The sequence below is a fragment of the Heterodontus francisci genome, chromosome 1, assembly GCF_036365525.1.
Source record: "Heterodontus francisci isolate sHetFra1 chromosome 1, sHetFra1.hap1, whole genome shotgun sequence".
Lineage (NCBI taxonomy): Eukaryota > Metazoa > Chordata > Chondrichthyes > Heterodontiformes > Heterodontidae > Heterodontus > Heterodontus francisci.
This window is the reverse complement of record NC_090371.1, coordinates 133935218-133958786: the sequence shown is the minus strand read 5'-3', so window position 1 is coordinate 133958786 and position 23569 is coordinate 133935218. Positions and strand designations below refer to the sequence as shown.

Here is a 23569-nt window from a genome sequence, read left to right as displayed (position 1 = left end):
CAACTATGGAGTGACCTCTCCATGGCGCATGCCTGGGCAAATTTATGGAGGTTGAGAGTTGCCCAGTCGTCAAAACCCCCCTCTCGGCCTTTCTGGTGGGGTCCAAAGGAGTGCAGGACACGACGTTTGGCACCAGTATGGCTGCAGGAACTGCCGGAAACATGCCAAAGGTGACACATGACCGCCTACGGGGTTCCGCTCCGGATTTTCTGTTAGGGTTTACTCCCTTAGCCTTGGTCTCTCCCGAGACGCCCACAAGGCAGTGGGGTTGTTGGGGCCCCTCGGTACCGATATAGAGCACTACTGCTGGCTATTCACCCTCCCCCCTCAGTGCACTCTGCAGCAGCTCACTGACATCCTTGACCCTGGCACCAGGGAGACAACATACCATCCTGGATTCATGGCTGCGGCCACAGAGACATTGTCTGTTTAATCTCCTTTCAATATTGCTTTTCCAATCTTCCTCCTGTCCACCTGGCTGTACTTCCCAGAGCAACCATCACTCTCATCTGAATACCGGTTGATGAGCGAAATGCATTCCAAGATCCCTGCACTACCTGCCTGGTTGTTACCCAGCCTGCACACCCTTAAGATGTGGGGCGACCACATCCAGAAACCTGCCATCCACACAACTCTCAAACTCATAGATGCACCAGTGACTCTAGCTGCCACTCAAGGCCCAAAACCCAGACATCGAGCTCCTCCAGCTAACAACACTTACTCCACATGTATGTGTCCAGGAAACTAGAAGCGTCCTGGAGTTCCCACGTGGAACAGGATGTGCATTCCACAAGACTGAGATGCACTGTCATACCTCTATTTATTAGACTATTAACTGACTTAATAGAAATAGACATAAGACTTTACTAAAGACTCACCAGCTACTCACCAATTAGCTGCTTCCCTTGTGATGTCACTTTATTTTATGTGGAGTTTAACTAAATGTTTTACTTAACTTAAAATCTGAGATATAGGTAATTTATTGAAAAACTTAGAACCTTTTTAGTGTTACTTAATTTGCATTTTATCCCGTAGATCTGATTAACTAATTGAACACTGATTGTAATTGTGTGATAAGTCATCAATTTGGCATTGTTTTTATACTAATTAATTGATCATGTCTTACTGACATAAATAGTAGCATATGCTTCTGGTTAAAAATGTTCGAAAAGATACAATTACCCTGAGAAACTTGATCAGCAGCTTCATTCAACCTGAGATGAGTTCAGTTGGAATCAGTGGAGTTTGTGCTAGGGATTGAAGACCATAGCTTCAGTTTTCTCATTTTTGCAGCTGGGGAAAGGAATAAACCTGGTAGTGACAGGCTAGTCAGTCCAATGTCAGTGGTGGGAAAACTACTAGAGATCATTTTCAGAAGCATGGGTTAATATGGGACAGTTAGCATGGATTTATTAAAGGCAAATTGTGTTTGACTAACCTGATAGAGTTCTTTGATGAAGTAAAAGAGATTATTGATGAAGATAGTGCAGTAGATTTTATTTATATGGACTTTTAAAAACATTTGATAAAGGACCACATAGCAGAATTACTTGGAAAATGCAAACACATGGAATTAAAGGGATGGTGGTAACTTGGGTACATAATTGGCTAAGGGATAGAAGATAGAAAGTAGTGGTGAATAGATGTTTTTATGACTGAAGAGAGGTATGCAGTGGGGTACCCCGGGGATCGGTATAGGACTATTGCTTTTCTTGTTGTATATAAATGACTTGGGAATGGGGAACACAATTTCCAAGTTTGTGGATGATACAAGACTTAGCAACATAGTAAATAGTGAGGGGGGTAGACAACTTCAAGAAAACAGACTGGTGAAATGGGCAAATGCATGGCAGATGTAATTTAATGCAATTAAGTGTGAAGTGATGCACTTTGGGAGGAACAAATTAGAGTGGCCACATAATCTAAATGGTGCTATTTTAAGGGGAGGGGGGAATGCAAAAGAATAGGAACCTAAGGGAGCACATTCATAAATTCTTGAAGGAGCAGGGGAAGTTTGATAAGACAATTAAGAAAGTATATGGGATACTTAGCTCTGTAAATGGGGGCACTGAATACAAAAACAAGGAAGTTATGCTAAAGCTTTGCAAAAAACATGTGACCTGAAAGGTTGATGGAAGCAGATTCCATAGGAACGTTCAAAAGGTAATTGGACATGTACTTGAAGAGTACTCATTTGCAGGGTTACGGGGAAAAAGCTGCTCTTTCAAAGAGCTGACATAGACACGATGGGTTGAGTGGCCTTCTTCTATGCTGTACAATTCTATAATTCCAGGTGAGTAGTTGGGATTAGATGATAGCAAAAATTTAGGAGTGATTATGAGTAGAGTAGAAGCAGATATCAGGGAGAAGTTTGGGCTTTCTGAGGGTAACTGTATAACGCTTCAGCAGAAGATTGTATATTTGCAATTTGAAAAAGAAGTGAAAACACTGGTTTATGAGCTGGAGACATTCATCATGTTTCTTAGAATCGTGTTTTTTTTGGAGATGGCAGAAAGAGGGCTGGGAGCAGTTTTGTAGCAACTGAAAATGGAAATACGTTAGAGGGTGGGGTGGGGGTAGAGGGGTGTAAGAGTATGCTGGGTGGAAGAAGGGTATAGGTGGCAGTGGAATGCAAGTGGTGACATAACCACGCAAAATGATGGTAACTGCATTGGAGACTCGCCCATACACATACTCCAGCCATTCTGCCTGAGCTCGGAGCTTGTTCAGATTGTTTGTCATTCTTGTCAATAGATTTGCAAATAACTATTTGATTCCAATATTGAACCAATTGTGTTTGCAGCAGCATGTTGATCTGCCATTAAATAAAAATTTGTATCAACCCGATTTGCAGCCCAGTATTTTTTATAGCTACAAGTTCTTCATTACTGTTACTATATGCATTGTTGGGTAGATGGAATAGACAAACGTACATTGAAATGACACCAGTTTTAGTATACTTCAATTTTACTTTTACAGCAATATTTTATTGCACATGCATGACTTATAATTTCATTAACCACAGACATGTTTTCATGCAAATCATGTCAAACAGCTCTCAATTAACTACACAGTGGCAGAGCTTGTTTAAGATCATTCATAAAGAGGTGGAATCCATCATTAGCAGAGTTCAAAGAATTCATTCACTTGCAGTGTTCATCAGCAATGTGCATAACAAACTCATTACAGTGTTACTATATTAGTCATTTGTAATCCTTTTGGTCAATTATTTTCTCCCATAGAGAGCAAATATATAGAATTTCTGAATTCTACATCATCAACCTCTCTAATTATCCAGATAATGTGAACTCATGCGTCTAGAATATATTTCAGAAGAAAACTTGTCACTCTTCTGAGGTTTTAAATCCACTTGAATAAAAGAAAAATACTGCAGATGCTTCAAATATGGCAGCCCGCCCTTGCAGACCGCTCGTTACTGAGTTGCTGCGGTACTCAGCGTGGCAGCTCATTTAAATGGCCGGGGTGGATCACCCTCCCACCCCAATGATGTGGAGGGTGTGGGCGGTGCATCCCCGACAACGGCGTCAGGTCCCACTGCGCAGGTGCCGACGCCGTTTTTAAAGGGCTTCGTGCCCTACATTACAACTTAAATTTTTAAAGCAATAGTCATGTAAAGATTTATTTAAGATAATTAAATATTTCTAGCCCCTCTACCACCTCCCCAATAACCATACAAATCATTCCTTGCCCTCTCCCCACCCCGCCCCAAAATACTTACCTTGTGTACCTGACCCTCCCCTCCACCAAAGTTCATAAACTTTTAACTTCACACCTTCCCACCATCCCCTACACCAATTGCATTAGTTTGACCCCAATCTCCAACCCATCCCGCACTGAAATACCTACCTGCTCCCCCCTCCCTAACAGTGTCCCGCATTGGATCTCCAGATGGAGATCAGAAGACCACCGGGACCAATATGGCACTGGAACGGACGGCGGGAGCAGGCGAGTCATTTATACATTCGTTTACTTTTTTTAAAAAACGATGTAGATTTGGTTCCCCTTGCCAAGCGGCGAAGGAGCCACCACCAGCAATATCGGGCTGGGCCTCTGCTAGAGGCATTTTCCGCAACCCCCCCCACCCCACAAGGCCGGGGGTGGGTCTGTAAAATCCAGCCCGATAATCCAGGACAAAATTAACACTCACATGGACAAATGTGGATTAATTAAGGAAAGTCAGCACGGATTTGTTAATGGCAATCATATTTAACTAATTTGATTGAGTTTTTCGATGAAGTAACAGAGTGGGTTGATGAGGGCAATGTGGTTGACGTGTCGTACAGAACTTCCAAAAGGCGTTTGATATAGTGCCACATAACAGACTTGTCAGCAAAGCTGAAGCCCATGGAATAAAAGGAACAGTGGCAGCATGGATATGAAGTTGGTTGAACGACAGGAAAGAGTAGTGGTGAATAGTTATTTTTCCAAACTGGAGGTGGTATACAGTGGGGATCCCCAGGGGCCAGTATTAAGACCACTGCATTTTTTGGATCTATACTAATGACCTAGACTTGGGTGTGTCAGGCAGAATTTCAAAATTTGCAGATGACACAAAACTTGGAGGTATTGTGAACTGTGAGGAGGAAAGTAATGGACTTCAAGAGGACAGAGACAGACTGGTGGAATGGGCAGACACATAGCAGATGAAATTTAATGCAGAGACGTGTGAAGTGACACACTTTGGTAGAAAGAACGAGAAAAGGCACGATATAATAAAGGTCAAAATTCTAAAGAGGGTGCAAGAACAGAGGGACTTGTGGGTACATGTGCACAAATTATTGAAGGTGGCAGGGCAGGTTGAGAAAGCAGTTAATAAGGCATATGGGATCATCATGGGCTTTATAAATAGAGGCACAGAGTAGAAAAGCAAGGAAATTATGGTGAATCTTTATAAAACACTAGTTCGGCCTCAACTGGAGTTGTGTGTCCAATTCTGGGCACCACACTTTAGGAAGGATGTGAAGGCACTGGAGAGGGTGCAGAAAAGTTTTACAAGAATGGTTTCGGGAGGTTAGAGACTTCGGTTACATGGTTAGACTGCTAAAGCTGGGGCTATTCTTTTTAGAGCAGAAAAGGTTGAAAGGAGATTTGATATAAAGGTGTCCAAAGTCATCAGGGGTCTAGACAGAGTAGATAGGGAGAAATTGTTCCCATTGGTAGAAGGGTTGAGAACCAGACGACATGGATTTAAGGCAAAAGAACTAGACGCAACTTGAGGAAAAACTTTAAGCAGCGAGTGGTTGAGATCTGAAATGCTCTGCCTGAAAGTGTGGTGGGGGCAGATTCAATTGTGGCTTTCAAAAGGGAATTTATTATCTGAAAAGAAAGAATTTGCAGGACTATGGGGAAAAGACAGGGGAGTGGGATTAGCTGAGCTGCTCTTAGAGGGCTAGCACAGACACAATGGGCTGAATGACCTTCTGTGCTGTAACCATTCCATGATTTTATGTCGGTCATCTTTAGAGTGAGGGGACTAGTTTGCTCAGTGCATGAAACATGGAAAAAAAAGAGAAGCAACAGTATTTGTTAAAGCTGAAGATTAATCTATGCAGCTACCTTAGATATCCTCAATATGTTTGAAACTAGCCTACATAGTACTTATTCAAACCAACCATACTGTTGCAATTACAAATTGAGACATAACTAACTCTTCACTTCATTACAGACATGCAGAAAGTGAATGCTTGAGATCAGCTCTTATGTTTACAACACAGAAATCGGCTCCCTTAACCCAATTCTAGAATTAATCCACAATGTTGCCAGTTCATGGAACCAGGTTTCCTGTGGTCCATGAATAGCAGGAGTGTTCCTTCAGATCTCACTATTAAGTACTGGGTCTCCCCTGAATTAGGCTTCCCTCACCCACCCTTCCCTCCAAGTCCATTCCACCACTCACCTCCACCGAGTGAGATTCACCACCCTAAGCCCTTCAATGCACATACCTTGGGGGTCATACGAACATTCAAACATACGAATTAGGAGGAGTAGGCCACTCGGCCCTTCAAGCCTGCTCTGCCATTCAATAAATTCATGGCTGAACTGATTACTCCACATTTCCACCTACCGCCGATAACCTTCCACCCCCTTGCTTATCAAGAATCAGTCTACCTCTTCCTTCACTTCCGAGTCACCTGATTTTAGCTGAACTGTCGCTTTCTGCTGACTTCCAGGATATTTTGGTCAGCAAGTTGGCAAATGGCATGTCAGTGAGGCACAGTGGTAAAAAAAAAAAACAGCTGAGCCTCCCTACTGTTACTCACAGGCAGGCCAGTCGCTTGCCACGTTCCCATTCGGAAGTAAAAACCGACTGCTGTACGTGTTTCCGTCTGTCTTAGGTATTTCTCTGGTACATCGTCGCTTCTCACTCCTAAACTGAACTTTGCATCTTTCACATGTGCTCTCCTTTAATCCAATTCTAGAATTAATCCACAACATTGCCAGTTCCTGCAACCAGGTTTCTTGTGGGTACACCATTAGCTGTCCTCCAGTCCTCTGGCACCACAACAGTACCCAGAGAGTATTGGAAAATTATGGTCAGAGCCTCTGCTATTTTTTCCTTTGCTTCCCTTAACAGCCTAAGATGCATTTCATCTGAGCCTGGGGATTTATCCACTTTCAATTTATACCTTAATACCTCCTCTCATTCTGTTTAATTTCATCTAATATTTCACACTCCTCCTTCCTGATTGCAATATTTGTACCGTCATTCTCTTTTGTGAAAGCAGACTCCAAGTACTCATGAAGTACCAACATCCTCCCCCTCCACACACAGATTACCCTTATGGTCCCTAATAGCCTTACTCTTTCTTTAGTTATCCTCTTGCTCTTCATGTATTCATAAACAACCTGGGTTTTCTTTAGAATTTTTTTTGAAGGTGGATGGAAAAGCACAGGGTAAGGTGAGGGCAAACTCATGTTGCATTATTTTACTGACAGCATAAAAAAAGATAAAGCAGCCAAAAAGAATAGAAAGAGTGACCCAATGATACCAATTACTTCATTTTTAGAGATGGGGGTTCATTGTGCTTTTCTTCTTGCATCATAAATTTATTATTAAGGAATATTGACACTCACTTGATGAAACTGAAGACTATTTACATGCTGGAAAAATCACTTTGTAAGAGAGCAGTGTAAAAAATAAAATACATCTACTGAAGTATAGTCATAAAAATCTGAACTATAAGTTTATCCATTACTGACAAGTAGATTAATACCAAGAATAAGACTTTAAATAAAGTCATGATGCGACTTGGATAGGTACATGGATGATAGTAGAATGAAGGGTAGGTAGTTAGTTTGATCTTAGAGTAGGTTAAAGGTTCGGCACAACATCGTGGGCCGAAGGGCCTGTACTGTGCTGTACTGTTCTATGTTCTATGTGGTGAAAAATTTGCCAATACTTTGCATCAACTGAATACAAGTATACTAGTACACATTTATATGGTGCAGTTTGTTCCACAGCATGATAAATATAGGAAGCTTCTTGTCTATTAAGTATATTCAGTCTTGTTTTGCCAAAAAGTACAGATTACAGTCACTAAATTTCATTTGACTTAAATGACTCTATTCCACTTCAGATTAGCAGTCAGGAAAGGGGAAATTACTAACAACCATACTTTAGCAAAATCAAGTTCATGAAAATACTGTTAAATAATAAGTATGAAGATTAGAGGGAAGACCTACCGCTCCTTTACAGTAAAGTCGCAGCTTTCCTGATGGCATACGGACAATCACAGACATCCGCTTTCTATTGCTGTAAGGAAACAGACTACGATCACATATTTCCCTATACAGGCTTCAAAACCATTGTCATAACAACTGATTTTTTAAAAATGGAGCCAAGTTCCATTAGCTCAGTCATAAATCACTAAGTGTTAAGAATACTTACACATAATTAATATATAATTCACACCTATAACTGGAAGTTAAGATATTAACTAAGGGACAATTTATTCCCATGAGCCACAACATGGTAGGTCTAACATCTAGGAGCGTTACTGGCATTGGAGTGACCGAGAAATTTGGCTTCACTTACGCCATAGTTGTCCAACTTTAATTAGTATCCTTCCCAATGTTTTGTGAGCTTATTCAGTGAATGGCTGAGCCATAATACTCTCAGGTTCGATGTTCAGTCTATACTGAGTTATTGAAGTGACGTGCTGCTTCAGACTTCAAGGTTTGGCATATTCATTCCTATAATCATTTGGTTGTTAGTTTCCAGCAATTTGATTATAGCATCATTTTGAGTAGCCAAGTTTGGCTAGAAGCAGTTTTAAAGATGGGCGATATTTTGTCACTTCATTACTGGTGCATTTAAGCACTATTTACTTACGTATGTTGTAGTGATACTTAAAAGAGGGTTGCCCTTGGAAGAGAAAACCAGTTGCTAGATAAAAACTATTTATGGCAAGTGCAAAATGCTAATCTAGACATAGCCTACAAACATATTAAAAATCTGTCCTTGTGAAGAATCAACACTTCCCTAGCTAAAAAGGAGCAAAAAAACAATGGAGAAAATGTTCTCCGGGAGAACTTTTGTACCCGCGATTGATTTTCATCCTTATAGCATTAGGAGAATGGCACATGATAAAAGGTATAGGTGCTTTTCTCAAAATTGAGGTGGGTCAGTGCTTAATACTCAGCATGTGGTTATCCTCTCTCAAACAAAGTAAAAGAAATAAGTCATAGAATAAACTAACTTTTCAATGGTGATCATTGCCATCATTGAGAGGGAGCTCAGATTGAAGGGAAGCAAAACTGGTAACAGGAAGTAGAAAAGTAGTAAGTGAAATTAGAAGGCAGACGAAATGAAGGCAAACATCAAATAGGATGAGAATGAGGAATGTCAAGGCAAAGTTAAGGGCACTCCAACTGAATGCACACAGCATTTGCAACAAGGTAGATGATATGAAGGCACAAATAGAGGTAAATGGATATGCCATTACAGAGACATGGTTACAGTGTGACCAGGACTGGGAACTGAATATTCAGGGATATTCGTCATTTAGGAAGAACAGGCGGAGGGGAAAAGGAGGTGGGGTAATGCTGTTAATAAGGGACAGGATCAGTACATTAGTGAGAGATGATCTTAAATCAAAGGAGTAAGATGTCAAATCAGTTTGGGTGGAGCTAAGAAACAGCAAGCGGCAGCAAACATTGATGGGAGTTGTTTATAAGCCACCAAACTGTAGTGGTAATGTTGGGTACGGTATAAATCAGGAAATTAGAGCTGCTCGTAGCATGGCCAATACAGTAATAGTGGGAGATTTCAACTTACAGAGCTCGGTAAACCTAATCAGCACTAATGCTGTGGAGGTTGAATTCCGGGAGTGTGTACGTGAGGGGTTTCTGAAGCAGTTTGTTGGAGGAACCAACGAGGGATTGGGCTATTTTAAATTTAGTATTAGGTAATGAGAAAGGTGTAATTAATAACCTTGCTATAAAGGAGCTATTAGGCAATAGTGACCACAAAATGATAGAATTTTGCATTAAGTTTGAAGGAGATATAGTTCATTCTGAAACTAGGATCTTAAATCTGAACAAAGGAAACTATGAAGGTATATGAGGGGCAAATTGGCTATGGTAGATTAGGAAAATACATTAAAAGATTTGATGGTAGACAGGCAATGGCTATTATTTAAAGTATTACACGGTGTACAACAAATATACATTCTTCTGAGACATAAAAACCTAATAGGAAAGGTGAATCAACTGTGACTAGCAAAAGAAGTTAAAGATTGGATCAGATCAATGGAAGTGGCTTATAAGATCGCCAGAAAATGTGGTAAGCCTGAGGATTGGGAGCAATTTAGAATCCAGCAAAGGAGGACCAAGAAACTGATAAAGAAAGGGAAAAGAGAATATGAACGCAAGCTAGCGAGAAATATAAAGGTGGAGTGTAAAAGCTTCTTTAGGTATGTGAAAAGGAAAAGATTAGCAAGGACAAATGTGGGTCCATTACAGGCAGAGACAGGAGAATTTGTGGAGGAGAATGGGGAAATGGTGAAAGACTAAACAATTACTTTGTGTCCATCTTCACTGAGTAAGTTACAGAAAATCTCTCAAATACTAGGAAACCAAGGGACTTGTAAAAATGAGGAACTAAAAGAAATTAGTATCAATAAAGAGGTAGCACTCGAAAAATTAATTGGATTGAAAGTTGATAAATCCCCTATACCAGATGAGCTACATCCCTGAGTGTTGGAGGTAGCTATCGTAGATGCATTGGTGGCTATCTTTCAAATTTCTATAGATGCTGGAAGGGTTCTTGCAGATTGGACAGTAGCAACTCAACCGTACTAGTCAAGAAGGTAGCGAGGGTGAAAATAGGGTACTACAGACCTGTTAGTTCGATGTCAGTAGTGGGAAAAATGTTCGAATCAACTATAAAGGATGTGCTAAATGGACACTTGGAAAATAATATGATTGGGCAGAGTCAACATGGATTTGTGAAAGGGAAATCATGCTTGACAAACCTGTTGGAGTATTTTGAGGATGTTACTTGTAGCATAGATAAAGGAGAACCAGTTGATTGGTGTATTTGGATTTTTAGAAGGCTTTTGATAAGGTCCCACACAGGTTAGTAAACAAAATTAGAGCACATAGGATTGGGGAAATATACTGCAATGGATTGAGAATTGGTTAACAGACAGAAAGCAGAGAGTAGGAATAAACAGGTCTTTCTCAGGATGGCAGAAGGATCAGTGCTTGCACCACAGCTGTTACAATCTATATATATGATTTGGATGTGGGGACCAAATGTAATATTTCCAAATTTGCTGATGACAAGACTAGGTGGGAATGCAAATTGTGAGGAGGATGCAAGGAGCTTCAAGAGGATCTGGAAAGGTTAAGTGAATGGACAAGAACGTGGCAGATGGAACATTGTGAATAACTGTGAAGTTATCCACTTTGGTAGAAAAAACAGAAAGACAGAGTATTTCTTAAATGGCGAGAAGTTGGGAAGTGTTGGTGTCCAAAGGGACCTGGGTGTCTTTGTTCAAGAGTCACTAAAAGATAGCATGCAGAAAGAAATTAGAAAGGCAAATGGTATGTTGGTCTTCATTGCAGAAGGATTTGAGTACAGGAGTAATGTCATCTTGCTGCAATTGTACAGAGCCTTGGTGAGACCGCACCTGGAGCATTGTGTACAATTTTGGTCTCCTTATCGAAGGAAGAATATACTTGCCACAGAGGGAGTGCAACGGTGGTTCACCAGACTAATCCCTGGGATGGCAGGATTGTCGTTTGAGGAGATTGCAGAAACTGGCCCTGTATTCCCTAGAGTTTTGCAAAATGAAAGGTGATCGCATTGAAACTTACAAAATTCTGACAGGGTAGATGTGGATAGGAAGCTTCCTCTGGCTAGTGAGTCTAGAACCAAGGGACCCAATCTCAGAATAAGGGGCAGGCCATTTAAGTCTGAGATGTGGAGGAATTTCTTTACTCAGGGTGGTGAATCTTTGGAATTCTCTACCCCAAAAGGCTGTGGAAGCTCAATAATTGAGCATGTTCAAGACAGAAATCAATGGATTTCTGGATACTAATGACATCAAGGAATATGGGGATAGTGGTGAAAGTGGTGCAGAGCTGGATGATCAGTCATGATCTGTTTTAATGGCGGAGCAGGCTTGACAGGGTGAATGGCCTACTCCTGCTCATATTTCCTATGCTTTTATTTGTAAAGGCTCTCTGGTACAGCATATAATGATAACAATTTGCTGCCCTCATCTAGTTTAATCAGGGTGTAGTAACTGCCATGCAGAGTGTCATGGGTGTAGTTTCTTTTCTCCTCTGTTTTTAAAACTAAGGGGGTGAGGCTATGTGCCTTGAAGGCAGAGACACACTTTTGGATTCCCTGGGCACAGGGTGCCAGCAGCAAGCCTGTTTCCTAGGCAACAGCAGGAGAGAGAGCCACCTGTTGTAATGTATCAGTTAACTGTGTGAAAAGACTGGCTAAAACCAGTCTAATCTAGAGACCAGTGAGGCGTGCTTACTGAAGGAAGGATCCCTCTCTCCTATCAGAAAATATGCATTAAACTACCGGCTGTGTATTGCCTGAGGAGAAAAAAAACTCTGGAAAGGATTTTTTTTTATTGATGGTAGTAAATTCCTTTTACTTCCAAACTCTAAGAAGTCTCTGCTTCAGGAGTGACTCTCTGTTTGCCTGTTGTGTTTGCTGGAATTTTTAGTAAAGTTTCTACTGAAAAACTGCCAATTTAAAAATCCAAGTAGACCTGTTGCTATACTCCTTGTTGAAAGAATTGCGTGACACCTGCTGCAACCGAAATGACTTGAACGCCTATCCATTAAAGACTGTTTGTTTAATTCGCCTGGAGACTTCATGTGGCATCTGGCTATTCAGCTCTGGGACACCTCACCAAACTGGGAATGCAATCTACAAAGACGTACAACCCAGTGATTTATTTATTCCTAAGAAACTCTAATTTTATTAAAACCGGCTAACTGTTGGTTTTTGAATGTATATGTATGCATGAAGGTTAGGATAAAATAAGTTATAAGGTCTTTAGACAAATATTTATCTCAAAATTGTTTAAGATTTAGTTTATTAATGAATAGTTAGTTTGTTATTGTTCAAAGATACTTGGTTTGGTCTGTTTTATTCTTTGGGGGGGGGGGGGGGGGTTAAAAAGTGTTTAATTTGGCTAATTTCCAGTAGGTAGGAAAGCTTTTATAATATGCTATGACCTGTGGAATAATGGGACTGAATTGACATGCATTACTCCCGCCTCGGTCGTAACAGGCAGCTACTTGCAGTCACTAGTGAGAAACAATACCTGCAGGTTATCCCATTTTTGTGGCTGTAGTTATCTAGTGTGGGAAAATGGCGCACTGACACGGAACACAAAAGTCCGAGTGTATCAGGCCTGTGCCCTCAGTACCTTGCTCTATGGCAGCGAGGCCTGGACAACGTATGTCAGCCAAGAGCGGCGTGTCAATTCATTCCATCTTCGCTGCCTCCGGAGAATACTTGGCATCAGGTGGCAGGACCGTATCTCCAACACAGAAGTCCTCGAGGCGGCCAACATCCCCAGCTTATACACACTACTGAGTCAGCAGCGCTTGAGATGGCTTGGCCATGTGAGCCGCATGGAAGATGGCAGGATCCCCAAAGACACATTGTACAGCGAGCTTGCCACTGGTATCAGACCCACCGGCTGTCCATGTCTCCACTTTAAAGACGTCTGCAAACGCGACATGAAATCCAGTGACATTGATCACAAGTCGTGGCAGTCAGTTGCCAGCATTCGCCAGAGCTGGCGGGCAGCCATAAAGGCGGGGCTAAAGCGTGGCGAGTCGAAGAGACTTAGTAGTTGGCAGGAAAAAAGACAGAGGCGCAAGGGGAGAGCCAACTGTGTAACAGCCCCGACAAACAAATTTTTCTGCAGCACCTGTGGAAGAGCCTGTCACTCTAGAATTGGCCTTTATAGCCACTCCAGGCGCTGCTCCACACACCACTGACCACCTCCAGGCGCGTATCCATTGTCTCTCGAGATAAGGAGGCCAAAGAGAAGTTATCTTTGACAGATCAACTACCTGTCAAGCACTCCGTATACTCCCCAATGACATATTATACAATGTTTATGGCTCGCCAGTAACAAAAAAACACTGTAAAACATCTTCAAAGACACTTCAATATGTGCTTAAAGAGGGCCTTGTAATAGGTTATATTAAAAATAATTCCTCAGACCTGACCCTTGCCTGCAGTGGGACACAGGACCATCAATAATGGGCCAGATTTTGCAATCAGCCATGAAGGAACGGCACTTGTTGTTCACCTCACTGACAGTTGCCCACAAAGTTTTTGTCGACTTTAGAATGCAAACTTGCTCTAATCTGCCATCTGATGCAGTTAAGCAGGCTCTAAGTTTTAAATTTGGCAGAGTTGTGAAGAGAATTGAGTTTAGCTGCAGGTGCGATAGTTTTAATAGTCATAAAATAAAAGATGTGAGATTAGAGATTAGAGATACAGCACTGAAACAGGCCCTTCGGCCCACCGAGTCTGTGCCGAACATCAACCACCCATTTATACTAATCCTACACTAATCCCATATTCCTGCCAAACATCCCCACCTGTCCCTATATTTCCCTACCACCTACCTATACTAGTGACAATTTATAATGGCCAATTTACCTATCAACCTGCAAGTCTTTTGGCTTGTGGGAGGAAACCGGAGCACCCGGAGAAAACCCACGCAGACACAGGGAGAACTTGCAAACTCCACACAGGCAGTACCCGGAATCGAACCTGGGTCCCTGGAGCTGTGAGGCTGCAGTGCTAGCCACTGCGCCGCCCCTGTGCTTACCAATAAAGTAACAAAACCTAAATATATCATTCTGTTCGCTATATCTGGTAGACAGAATTATATATATTATACCCAGAATAAGTTATGTTGGAAATTCGGTAATTAATTTGTCAGTTTTGGAATACCAGTATGTTCCACACATTCAGCAGTTTAGAGTTAAGGTTTTATAGGGCCTCTTTGCACAAAGCACAGTTGAATTTAATCTGTTGAATTTGCCTACTGGTGGAATTCGTAATCTACTTGGAGCATTATCTTGAAATAATGCATAAATGATTGAAATTAATCTGAGAATTTGCATTCTTTTAAATTTCTTGTTTCCAAGAATTCGGTTAGAAAACCAAGTATATCCTGTACACAAAAAGCAGGACAAGTCCAACCCGGCCAATTACCACCCCATCAGTCTACTCTCAATCATCAGTAAAGTGATGGAAGGTGTCATCGACAGTGCTATCAAGTGGCACTTGCTTAGCAATAACCTGCTCAGTGATGCTCAGTTTGGGTTCTGCCGAGGCCACTCAGCACCTGACCTCATTACAGCCTTGGTTCAAACATGGACAAAAGAGCTGATCTCAAGAGGTGAGGTGAGAGTGACTGCCCTTGACATCAAGGCAGCATTTGACCTAGTATAGCATCAAGAAGCCCCAGCAAAATTGGAGTCAATGGGAATCAGGGGGAAAACTCTCCGCTGGTTGGAGTCATACATAGCGCAAAGGAAGAGGTTGTGGTTGTTGGAGGTCAATTATCACAGCTGCTTCATCAATGACCTTCCTTCAATCATAAGGTCAGAAGTGGGGACGTTTGCTGATGATTGCACCATGTTCAGCACCATTCACGGTTCCTCAGATACTGAAACAGTCCGTGTAGAAATGCAGCAAGACCTGGACAATATTCAGGCTTGGTCTTATAAGTGGCGAGTAACATTCACGCCACCCAAGGGCCAGGCAATGACTATCTCAAACAAGAGAGAATCTAATCATCTCCCCTTGACGTTCAACGGTATTACAATCACTGAATCCCCCACCATCAACATCCTGGGGGTTACCAATGACCAGAAACTGAACTGGAATAGCCATATAAATACCATGGCTACAAGAGCAGGTCAGAGGCTAGGAATCCTGCGGCAAGTAAGGAAAATGAGTGCTGACACCCCAAAATCTGGCCACAAGGTCCAAGTCAGGAGTGTGATGGAATACTCTCCACTTTCCTGGATGAATGCAGCTCCAACAACACTCAAGAAACTCGACACCATCCAGGACAAAGCAACACCTTGATGGGCGCCCCATTCATAAACATACACTCCCTCCACCAGATGGCAGCTGTGTCTACCACCTACAAGATGCACTGCAGCAATGCACCAAGGCTCCTTAGACAGTACCTTCCTTGGTTAGGACCTAGGCTTAGAGTTTTGGATGACTTCAAGTTTGTGAGTGAAAAGATGAGAGTCTGGACATAAAAAAAGGTTGGATGAGGGTTTCAGCAGAAAATGAGCTGAGTCAGGTGATGTTATGAAGGTGGAAGGCTGTGAAGGTGGAAGGCTGTGAAGGTGGAAGGCTGTGAAGGTGGAAGGCTGTGAAGGTGGAAGGCTGTGAAGGTGGAAGGCTGTGAAGGTGGAAGGCTGTGAAGGTGGAAGGCTGTGAAGGTGGAAGGCTGTGAAGGTGGAAGGCTGTGAAGGTGGAAGGCTGTGAAGGTGGAAGGCTGTGAAGGTGGAAGGCTGTGAAGGTGGAAGGCTGTGAAGGTGGAAGGCTGTGAAGGTGGAAGGCTGTGAAGGTGGAAGGCTGTGAAGGTGGAAGGCTGTGAAGGTGGAAGGCTGTGAAGGTGGAAGGCTGTGAAGGTGGAAGGCTGTGAAGGTGGAAGGCTGTGAAGGTGGAAGGCTGTGAAGGTGGAAGGCTGTGAAGGTGGAAGGCTGTGAAGGTGGAAGGCTGTGAAGGTGGAAGGCTGTGAAGGTGGAAGGCTGTGAAGGTGGAAGGCTGTGAAGGTGGAAGGCTGTGAAGGTGGAAGGCTGTGAAGGTGGAAGGCTGTGAAGGTGGAAGGCTGTGAAGGTGGAAGGCTGTGAAGGTGGAAGGCTGTGAAGGTGGAAGGCTGTGAAGGTGGAAGGCTGTGAAGGTGGAAGGCTGTGAAGGTGGAAGGCTGTGAAGGTGGAAGGCTGTGAAGGTGGAAGGCTGTGAAGGTGGAAGGCTGTGAAGGTGGAAGGCTGTGAAGGTGGAAGGCTGTGAAGGTGGAAGGCTGTGAAGGTGGAAGGCTGTGAAGGTGGAAGGCTGTGAAGGTGGAAGGCTGTGAAGGTGGAAGGCTGTGAAGGTGGAAGGCTGTGAAGGTGGAAGGCTGTGAAGGTGGAAGGCTGTGAAGGTGGAAGGCTGTGAAGGTGGAAGGCTGTGAAGGTGGAAGGCTGTGAAGGTGGAAGGCTGTGAAGGTGGAAGGCTGTGAAGGTGGAAGGCTGTGAAGGTGGAAGGCTGTGAAGGTGGAAGGCTGTGAAGGTGGAAGGCTGTGAAGGTGGAAGGCTGTGAAGGTGGAAGGCTGTGAAGGTGGAAGGCTGTGAAGGTGGAAGGCTGTGAAGGTGGAAGGCTGTGAAGGTGGAAGGCTGTGAAGGTGGAAGGCTGTGAAGGTGGAAGGCTGTGAAGGTGGAAGGCTATGAAGGTGGAAGGCTATGAAGGTGGAAGGCTATGAAGGTGGAAGGCTATGAAGGTGGAAGGCTATGAAGGTGGAAGGCTATGAAGGTGGAAGGCTATGAAGGTGGAAGGCTATGAAGGTGGAAGGCTATGAAGGTGGAAGGCTATGAAGGTGGAAGGCTATGAAGGTGGAAGGCTATGAAGGTGGAAGGCTATGAAGGTGGAAGGCTATGAAGGTGGAAGGCTATGAAGGTGGAAGGCTATGAAGGTGGAAGGCTATGAAGGTGGAAGGCTATGAAGGTGGAAGGCTATGAAGGTGGAAGGCTATGAAGGTGGAAGGCTATGAAGGTGGAAGGCTATGAAGGTGGAAGGCTATGAAGGTGGAAGGCTATGAAGGTGGAAGGCTATGAAGGTTCCGAAGAAGGGTCACTGACCCGAAACGTTAACTCTGCTTCTCTTTCCACAGATGCTGCCAGATCTGCTGAGTGATTCCAGCATTTCTTGTTTTTGTTATGAAGGTGGAAATAGGTGTTCTTAGTGGTGGCACAGTTGTGTACCGGAAGTGCATCTTGCGGTCAAATATGACACCAACGTTGTGAACAGTTCAGCCACAGACAGTTTGCCAGGGAGAGGGATAGAGTTAGTGGCTGGGGAATGGAGTTATTGATAGGAACCAACAATGGTAGCTTCAGTCGTTCCAATATTTAGTTGGAGGAAATTTCTGTTCATCCAGTTACTGGATGTTGACCAAGCTGTGTGACACTTTGGAGACAGTGGAGGGATCGAGAGGTGTGGTGGCGAGGTAGAGCTGGGTGTTGTCAGCGTACACCTGGCGATTTCAAATGATGTAGTAATACAACAATACATAAGTTGGTGCCTGAACAGGGCAAAATTCTGAAGAATGATTTCGGTGGATTTACTTGCATCTTTTAATACAACTCATCAATTTTACTTTAAATTAGTTGCAGTAGATCATTCCTTATCTTATGTTCCTGTCATAATGAGAATCTCTGCCTTGAAGTTAATGGGTTGCCACTAGTTTACACCAGTGCAATTTTGGCACACTCAGATGAACCAGTGAAAAATATCAGGGAATTTAAATGGGAGTTACACTCAAATCCACATAGACTCGGGTGTGCCATGATCTTTTAGTGCAGTTTAAGATCGAAGGTTTAAGACAAGCTCTTCCTAAAAATGGCACAAACCCCCAGTCGAGATTGCGAGATTCCACCAACTGCACTCGGTTGGGAAGGTTCTTCACATCGCACTCATTTTCCTTAGTGCACAGGCACTGGTAGGCACATTTTAAAAGTTTTTTCATATCAAAAATATTTAATTTACTAAGAAACTGACTAGGGTACACCAATTGAACTATTAAATGGTTCAGTGATTTTAAATCAGGTTATTCACAGGTGCAGGACTGAACTCCCTTATTGAAAATGCTTATTTTTGGTGATAAACCTATTTTCAGCCGAATTAATAAAACTGCACCAGGTTGCCATGAATCAGAGAATACTTTTTAAATGGAACTAAGAACATTCTATATCGCTGCCTGATTGTTTTGGCGCATGGGAGATTTCATGTTTGCGATTATGCAATGCATTTATTTATTTTATTTTAAATTTGAGCAGAAACATGAAATAAAACCAAACCACAATGTTATTTCAAGGGCACGTTGGTAGTGCCCAAAGTGGAAATTCTACCAGATATAACTGCCGGTGATTACAAATATTTGCAGAGGTGAAGGGCAAGAGTCCTTGATCAGTTAGAAATGCTATGGTAGAAATTCTGGACAGGATAAGAAAAAACTCATTATTTTTCACATCACATTACAACTTTTCTTGTTTTTCCTCAATGATACTATAGTCCATGATCTTGTCTTATTCTTTGCAATCTCCAAATGCACCATTTTACACAGCTTCCCTCCTTTCTACATCCCCTCATTGTTACAATTAAGACTGAATGCACATTCTTCTATATGAGAAGCTTCTTGCTTCCCTGTCTTTCCTTCTCCTCCTTTCTATAAAACTACTGACGTCACCTAATCATGACTTCCTAATGTAACTCACTTTTACTCATTTCAAAGTTGGTCATGTCTTGTATTATTGACCTTCACCTTGGTTTCTCAACTTAAAAAAAAAGTTGAATTGAAATCAAAAATATCAATTTAAAGGTTACTTTCTGAATATCAAAAAAAAACTATAAATTACTCTTACCAAAGACTCAGTGTGGTTATATTGGGAGATAAAAAGTAAATCAAAAAAGGTAAGAAATAACTAAACACCAGACAAAATATTCTCTCAACTGAAGCTCAAAAGGAATTTGGGAAAAGTTAACTAGTGAGAACAGTTGGAAAGCAGTACACATACATACAACAGCAGAATGCACATCACGTAACAGGAGTTACATACATTTCCATTTTCATGATGACAGGAATGGAAGTTTGTGCATCCAATACAAAGAATATTAATGTACAGAACATATGCACTGTAATTTCCAAAGCACATCTGGGCTATAACTCATTGTTTGCCATTTGAAAGCAGCTGCTTTCAGGGCTTTTTCTTGATGATGCTCAGGCTAAATATATGTATAAAATGATTCCTACTAATTCAGCCAGAAATGCATAATGTTCTATTTTTAGGGGTGGCAGAAGGGACACAGGAAATCAGTCAGAGATTCACAAGATGGGACCGTGCAGAGCTACAGTAAGGCAAAACAGTGGTGCAGTGGTTAGCACTGCAGCCTCACAGCTCTAGTGACCCGGGTTCAATTCTGGGTACTGCCTGTGCGGAGTTTGCAAGTTCTCCCTGTGGACCGTGTGGGTTTTCGCCGGGTGCTCCGGTTTCCTCCCACAGCCAAAGACTTGCAGGTTGATAGGTAAATTGGCCATTATAAATTGCCCCTAGTATAGGTAGGTGGTAGGGGAATATAGGGAAGGTGGGGATGTGGTAGGAATATAGGAATATGAGATTAGTGTAGGATTAGTATAAATGGGTGGGTGATGGTCGGCACAGACTCGGTGGGCCAAAGGGCCTGTTTCAGTACTGTATCTCTAAATAAATAAATAAAACCATGGAGGGATGTGTCATTGAGGACATGAATTTTGATTTCAGTGCATTAAGATGAAGGGAACCAATGGAGGTCAGTGCAAGATAGGTTGCTGGTTAGTTAAGCAACTCCAAATATACTGGTGATTTATATAATTTGCATAACAATAACTTTAAGAAAGATAAATTAAGTTTAAACAGCAGTTAACATGAACTCAGCTGTATGGTTGCAGCACCAAATCTCTACTTGCAAAACATTTTGGAGGAAGGAGGACAGGAAAATCAGAAGGTATTCAGGACTCACTATTATCCACTGCAACATCAAGTATACAGATATGCCATGTACCAGCATCTCGGCAAGGAACAATGCACGTGCAGTACATTGTCCAGTGACGTGCTTTCTGAAACCAGAGCAGTGGTCAAACAGCAGCATCCATATAGTATGCAGTGGATGTTAAGGTAGTGAAATTAGTCACTACCAGTAGGTGAAACAAACTCAGTGAATCGGCAGCCCGCTTTACATGGGCCCCGATTTTGTTACACAAATTTTTATCCACCAAAGTTTCAGAAGGACCAAGCTACAATTGGGGGTCTCCAACTCTAGCTCTGTACCCAACTCAAGAACTCTGCCCCCAAACAGGGCCACCGTAAATTCCCCTGCTAGCTTTGGTGCATCAGGGTCCAAACTTAGTTTGTGGCCCTTCCACCATGCTTCCATGATAGTTGCACCAGGAGTGCACCACAGAATTCTTGGCCCTATGGTACCCACTAGACACTGGGGAGGTACTAGACTAGAAAAAGCTACTGTGGAGCCAGTGTTCAAAAAGGATACCAAAAAAAGAACAGGTAGTCTTCATCAAATCTTGCATAAAATAATGAAATTTGCCTCAATAATATATTCCAAGATTATGTATACAATAATAACCTAGTAAATGTCAGGCTTCATGAATTCAGAAGGGAACCACCTGCCGAAACAGTTCCCCAGAGAAGTCAAAGAGGTTAGTGTCCAAGTGAACTGTTGTGAGCCCCACAACATGAGACTTTCAGTGAGCATTTGACAAAAGTTCCACACAAAAGACTATTAATTAAGCTGGAAGTGGTTAGATTTGGGAGTAATCTTGGGTAGTAATACAAAATTGGCTGAAAGACAGAAATAACAGGCAGTTAATTAGAGGAGTTGCTTTGGACATGCACTTAATGGGATGCCGAAGGCTAGATGGTGGGTTACTGCTGTTTCTAATTTAGAGTAATGACAAACTCAGAAACCCAATGAAATTTGTTCAAGTTTTCAGAAAATAACAAGGAAAGGCAGTGGAATCAGAACAAACAGTTCAGAAATTACAAAACAAGTTGAACAAAATATTTACATGGGCAGAATATAGAAGGTTTAGAGGTAAAGTGAAAAAGCAAATAACAGAAGCAAAGAGAGAGTATGAAGAGAGACTGGCAATTAACATACAAGGGAATTCCAAAGCTTTCTATAGACATTTAATTAGTACAAGGGTGGTAAAAAGGAGTGGGGCCGATTAAGGACCAAAAAGAGGATTTGCGCGTGGAGGCAGAAGGTTTAGCTGAGGTATTAAATGAATACTTTACATCTGTCTTTACGAAGAAAAAAGATGCAACCCAAGAAATGGTGAAAGGGGAGGTAATTCAGAAATGAGAAGAGTTTAAAATTGATAAAAAGGTGGTATTGGATAGGCTGTCTGTACCTAATCTGGATAAGGCACCAGGACCGGATGAGATACATCCAAGGATATTGAAGGAAGGGAGAGTGAAAATTGCAGAGGCACTGACCATAAGTTTTCAGTCTTCCTTAGACTCAGGGATGGTGCCAGAGGGCTGGAGAATTGCAAACGTTACATCCTTGTTCAAAAAAAGATGTAAAGATAAGCCTAGCAACTACAGGCCAGTCAGTTTAAATTCAGTGGTGGGGAAAATTCTAGAAAGAATAATTCAGGACAAAATTAATAGTCACATGGACAGATGCGGGTTGATTAAAGAAAGCCAGCATGGATTTCTTGAGGGGAGTTTTTTGAGGAGGTAACAGAGAGAGTTGATGAGGTCAATGCAGTTCATGTGGTGTACGTGGACTTCCAAAAGGCATTTGAAATAGTGCCACACAACAGACTTGTGAGCAAAGTTATAGCTCATGGAATAAAAGGGACAGTAGCAACATGGATACGGAATTGGCTGAGTGACAGGAAACAAAGAGTAGTGGTTATTGGATGTTTTTCGGACTGGAGGAAGGTTTGAAGTGGAGTTCTCCAAGGTTCAGTGTTGGGACCCATGCTTTTCCTGATATAATGACCTAAACCTTGGTGTATAGGGCACAATTTCAAAGTTTGCAGATGATACAAAACTTGGAGGAATTGTGAGGAGGATAGTGTACAACTTCAAAGAACGACATAGATAAGTTGGTGGCATGGGCGGACAGGTGGCAGATGAAGTGCAATGTGGAGAAATGTGAAGGGGTACATTTTGGTAGGAAGAACATGGAGAGACAATATAAAGGGTACAATTCTAAAGGGGGTGCAGAAGCAGAGGGTCCTGGGTGTATATGTGCATAAGTCATTGAAGGTGGCAGGACAGGTTGAGAGAGTGCTTAATACAGCATACAGTATCCTGGGCTTTATTAACAGGGGCATAGCGTACAAGAGCAAGGAGGTTATGTTGAACTTGTATAAGACACTAATTCGGTCTGCATGACCCACCTGCTACTCCCTTGATTCCATTCCAAACTGTTGACCACTCAACATCCCTTCCTGTGCCCCATGCTGGCTGATATTAGCATTGCCTCTCCTCAGGTACTGTCCACCAACACCCCACCACTTCAAATCTGCTGTCATCACCCTCTTCTGAAAAATAAACACTCTTGAACCTTCTGACCTCACAAACTACCACCCCATCTCCAACCTCCTTTTTCTCACCAAAGTACTTGAAAGTGTTGTTGCCTCCCAAATACGTCCCCATTTTCACTGCAACTCCATGTTTGAATCCTTCTAATCAGGTTTCCTGCCCCATCACAACACTTAAATGGCTCTTCTGAAAGTCACAAAGGACATTCTTTGACCATGATAACCTATCCCTCCTCATTCTAATCAACCTATTTGCAGCTTTCAACACAGTTGATTAAACCACATCCGACATCTTTCCTCAGTCAGCTAGCTGGGTGGAACTGCCCTTGCTTGATTCCATTCTTTTCTACCACAGAAATACCTGGAATATACAGCACAAAAACAGGTCACCCGACCCAACCAGTTCATGCCAGTGTTTATGCTCCACTCAATCCCCTTTCTATCTTCCTTCATCTAATTCTATCAGCGTAACCCTCTGCTTGAGTTGTGTACCTAACACAACCTCGGCATCACCAACTCGTTCTTTCATACTAAACCCTGTCACCAGGTTTCTTGGAGGCACCCAAGATCATGTCGTTGGCACCAGCTGGACCTCATCGTCACAAGGCGAGCCTCTTTAAACAGCGTTCAAATCACACGTAGCTTCCACAGTGCGGACTGTGACACCGACCGCTCCCTGGTGTGCAGCAAGGTTAGACTCAAACCAAAGAAGC

The 23569-nt window shown here is 42.4% G+C and overlaps 1 protein-coding gene across 4 annotated transcripts in view; it reads right to left on the bottom strand.

Annotated features, from left to right (window-relative positions):
- The window catches only part of atp8a1 (ATPase phospholipid transporting 8A1), a 522190-nt gene that overhangs the window by 209930 nt on the left and 288691 nt on the right, over positions 1-23569 (bottom strand). For all 4 annotated transcript variants that reach the window (XM_068036156.1, XM_068036147.1, XM_068036163.1 and 1 more), the window contains one exon: positions 7705-7774. In XM_068036156.1, coding sequence (XP_067892257.1) covers positions 7705-7774 — 70 coding nt within the window. The remainder of the gene's footprint in view (positions 1-7704; positions 7775-23569) is intronic.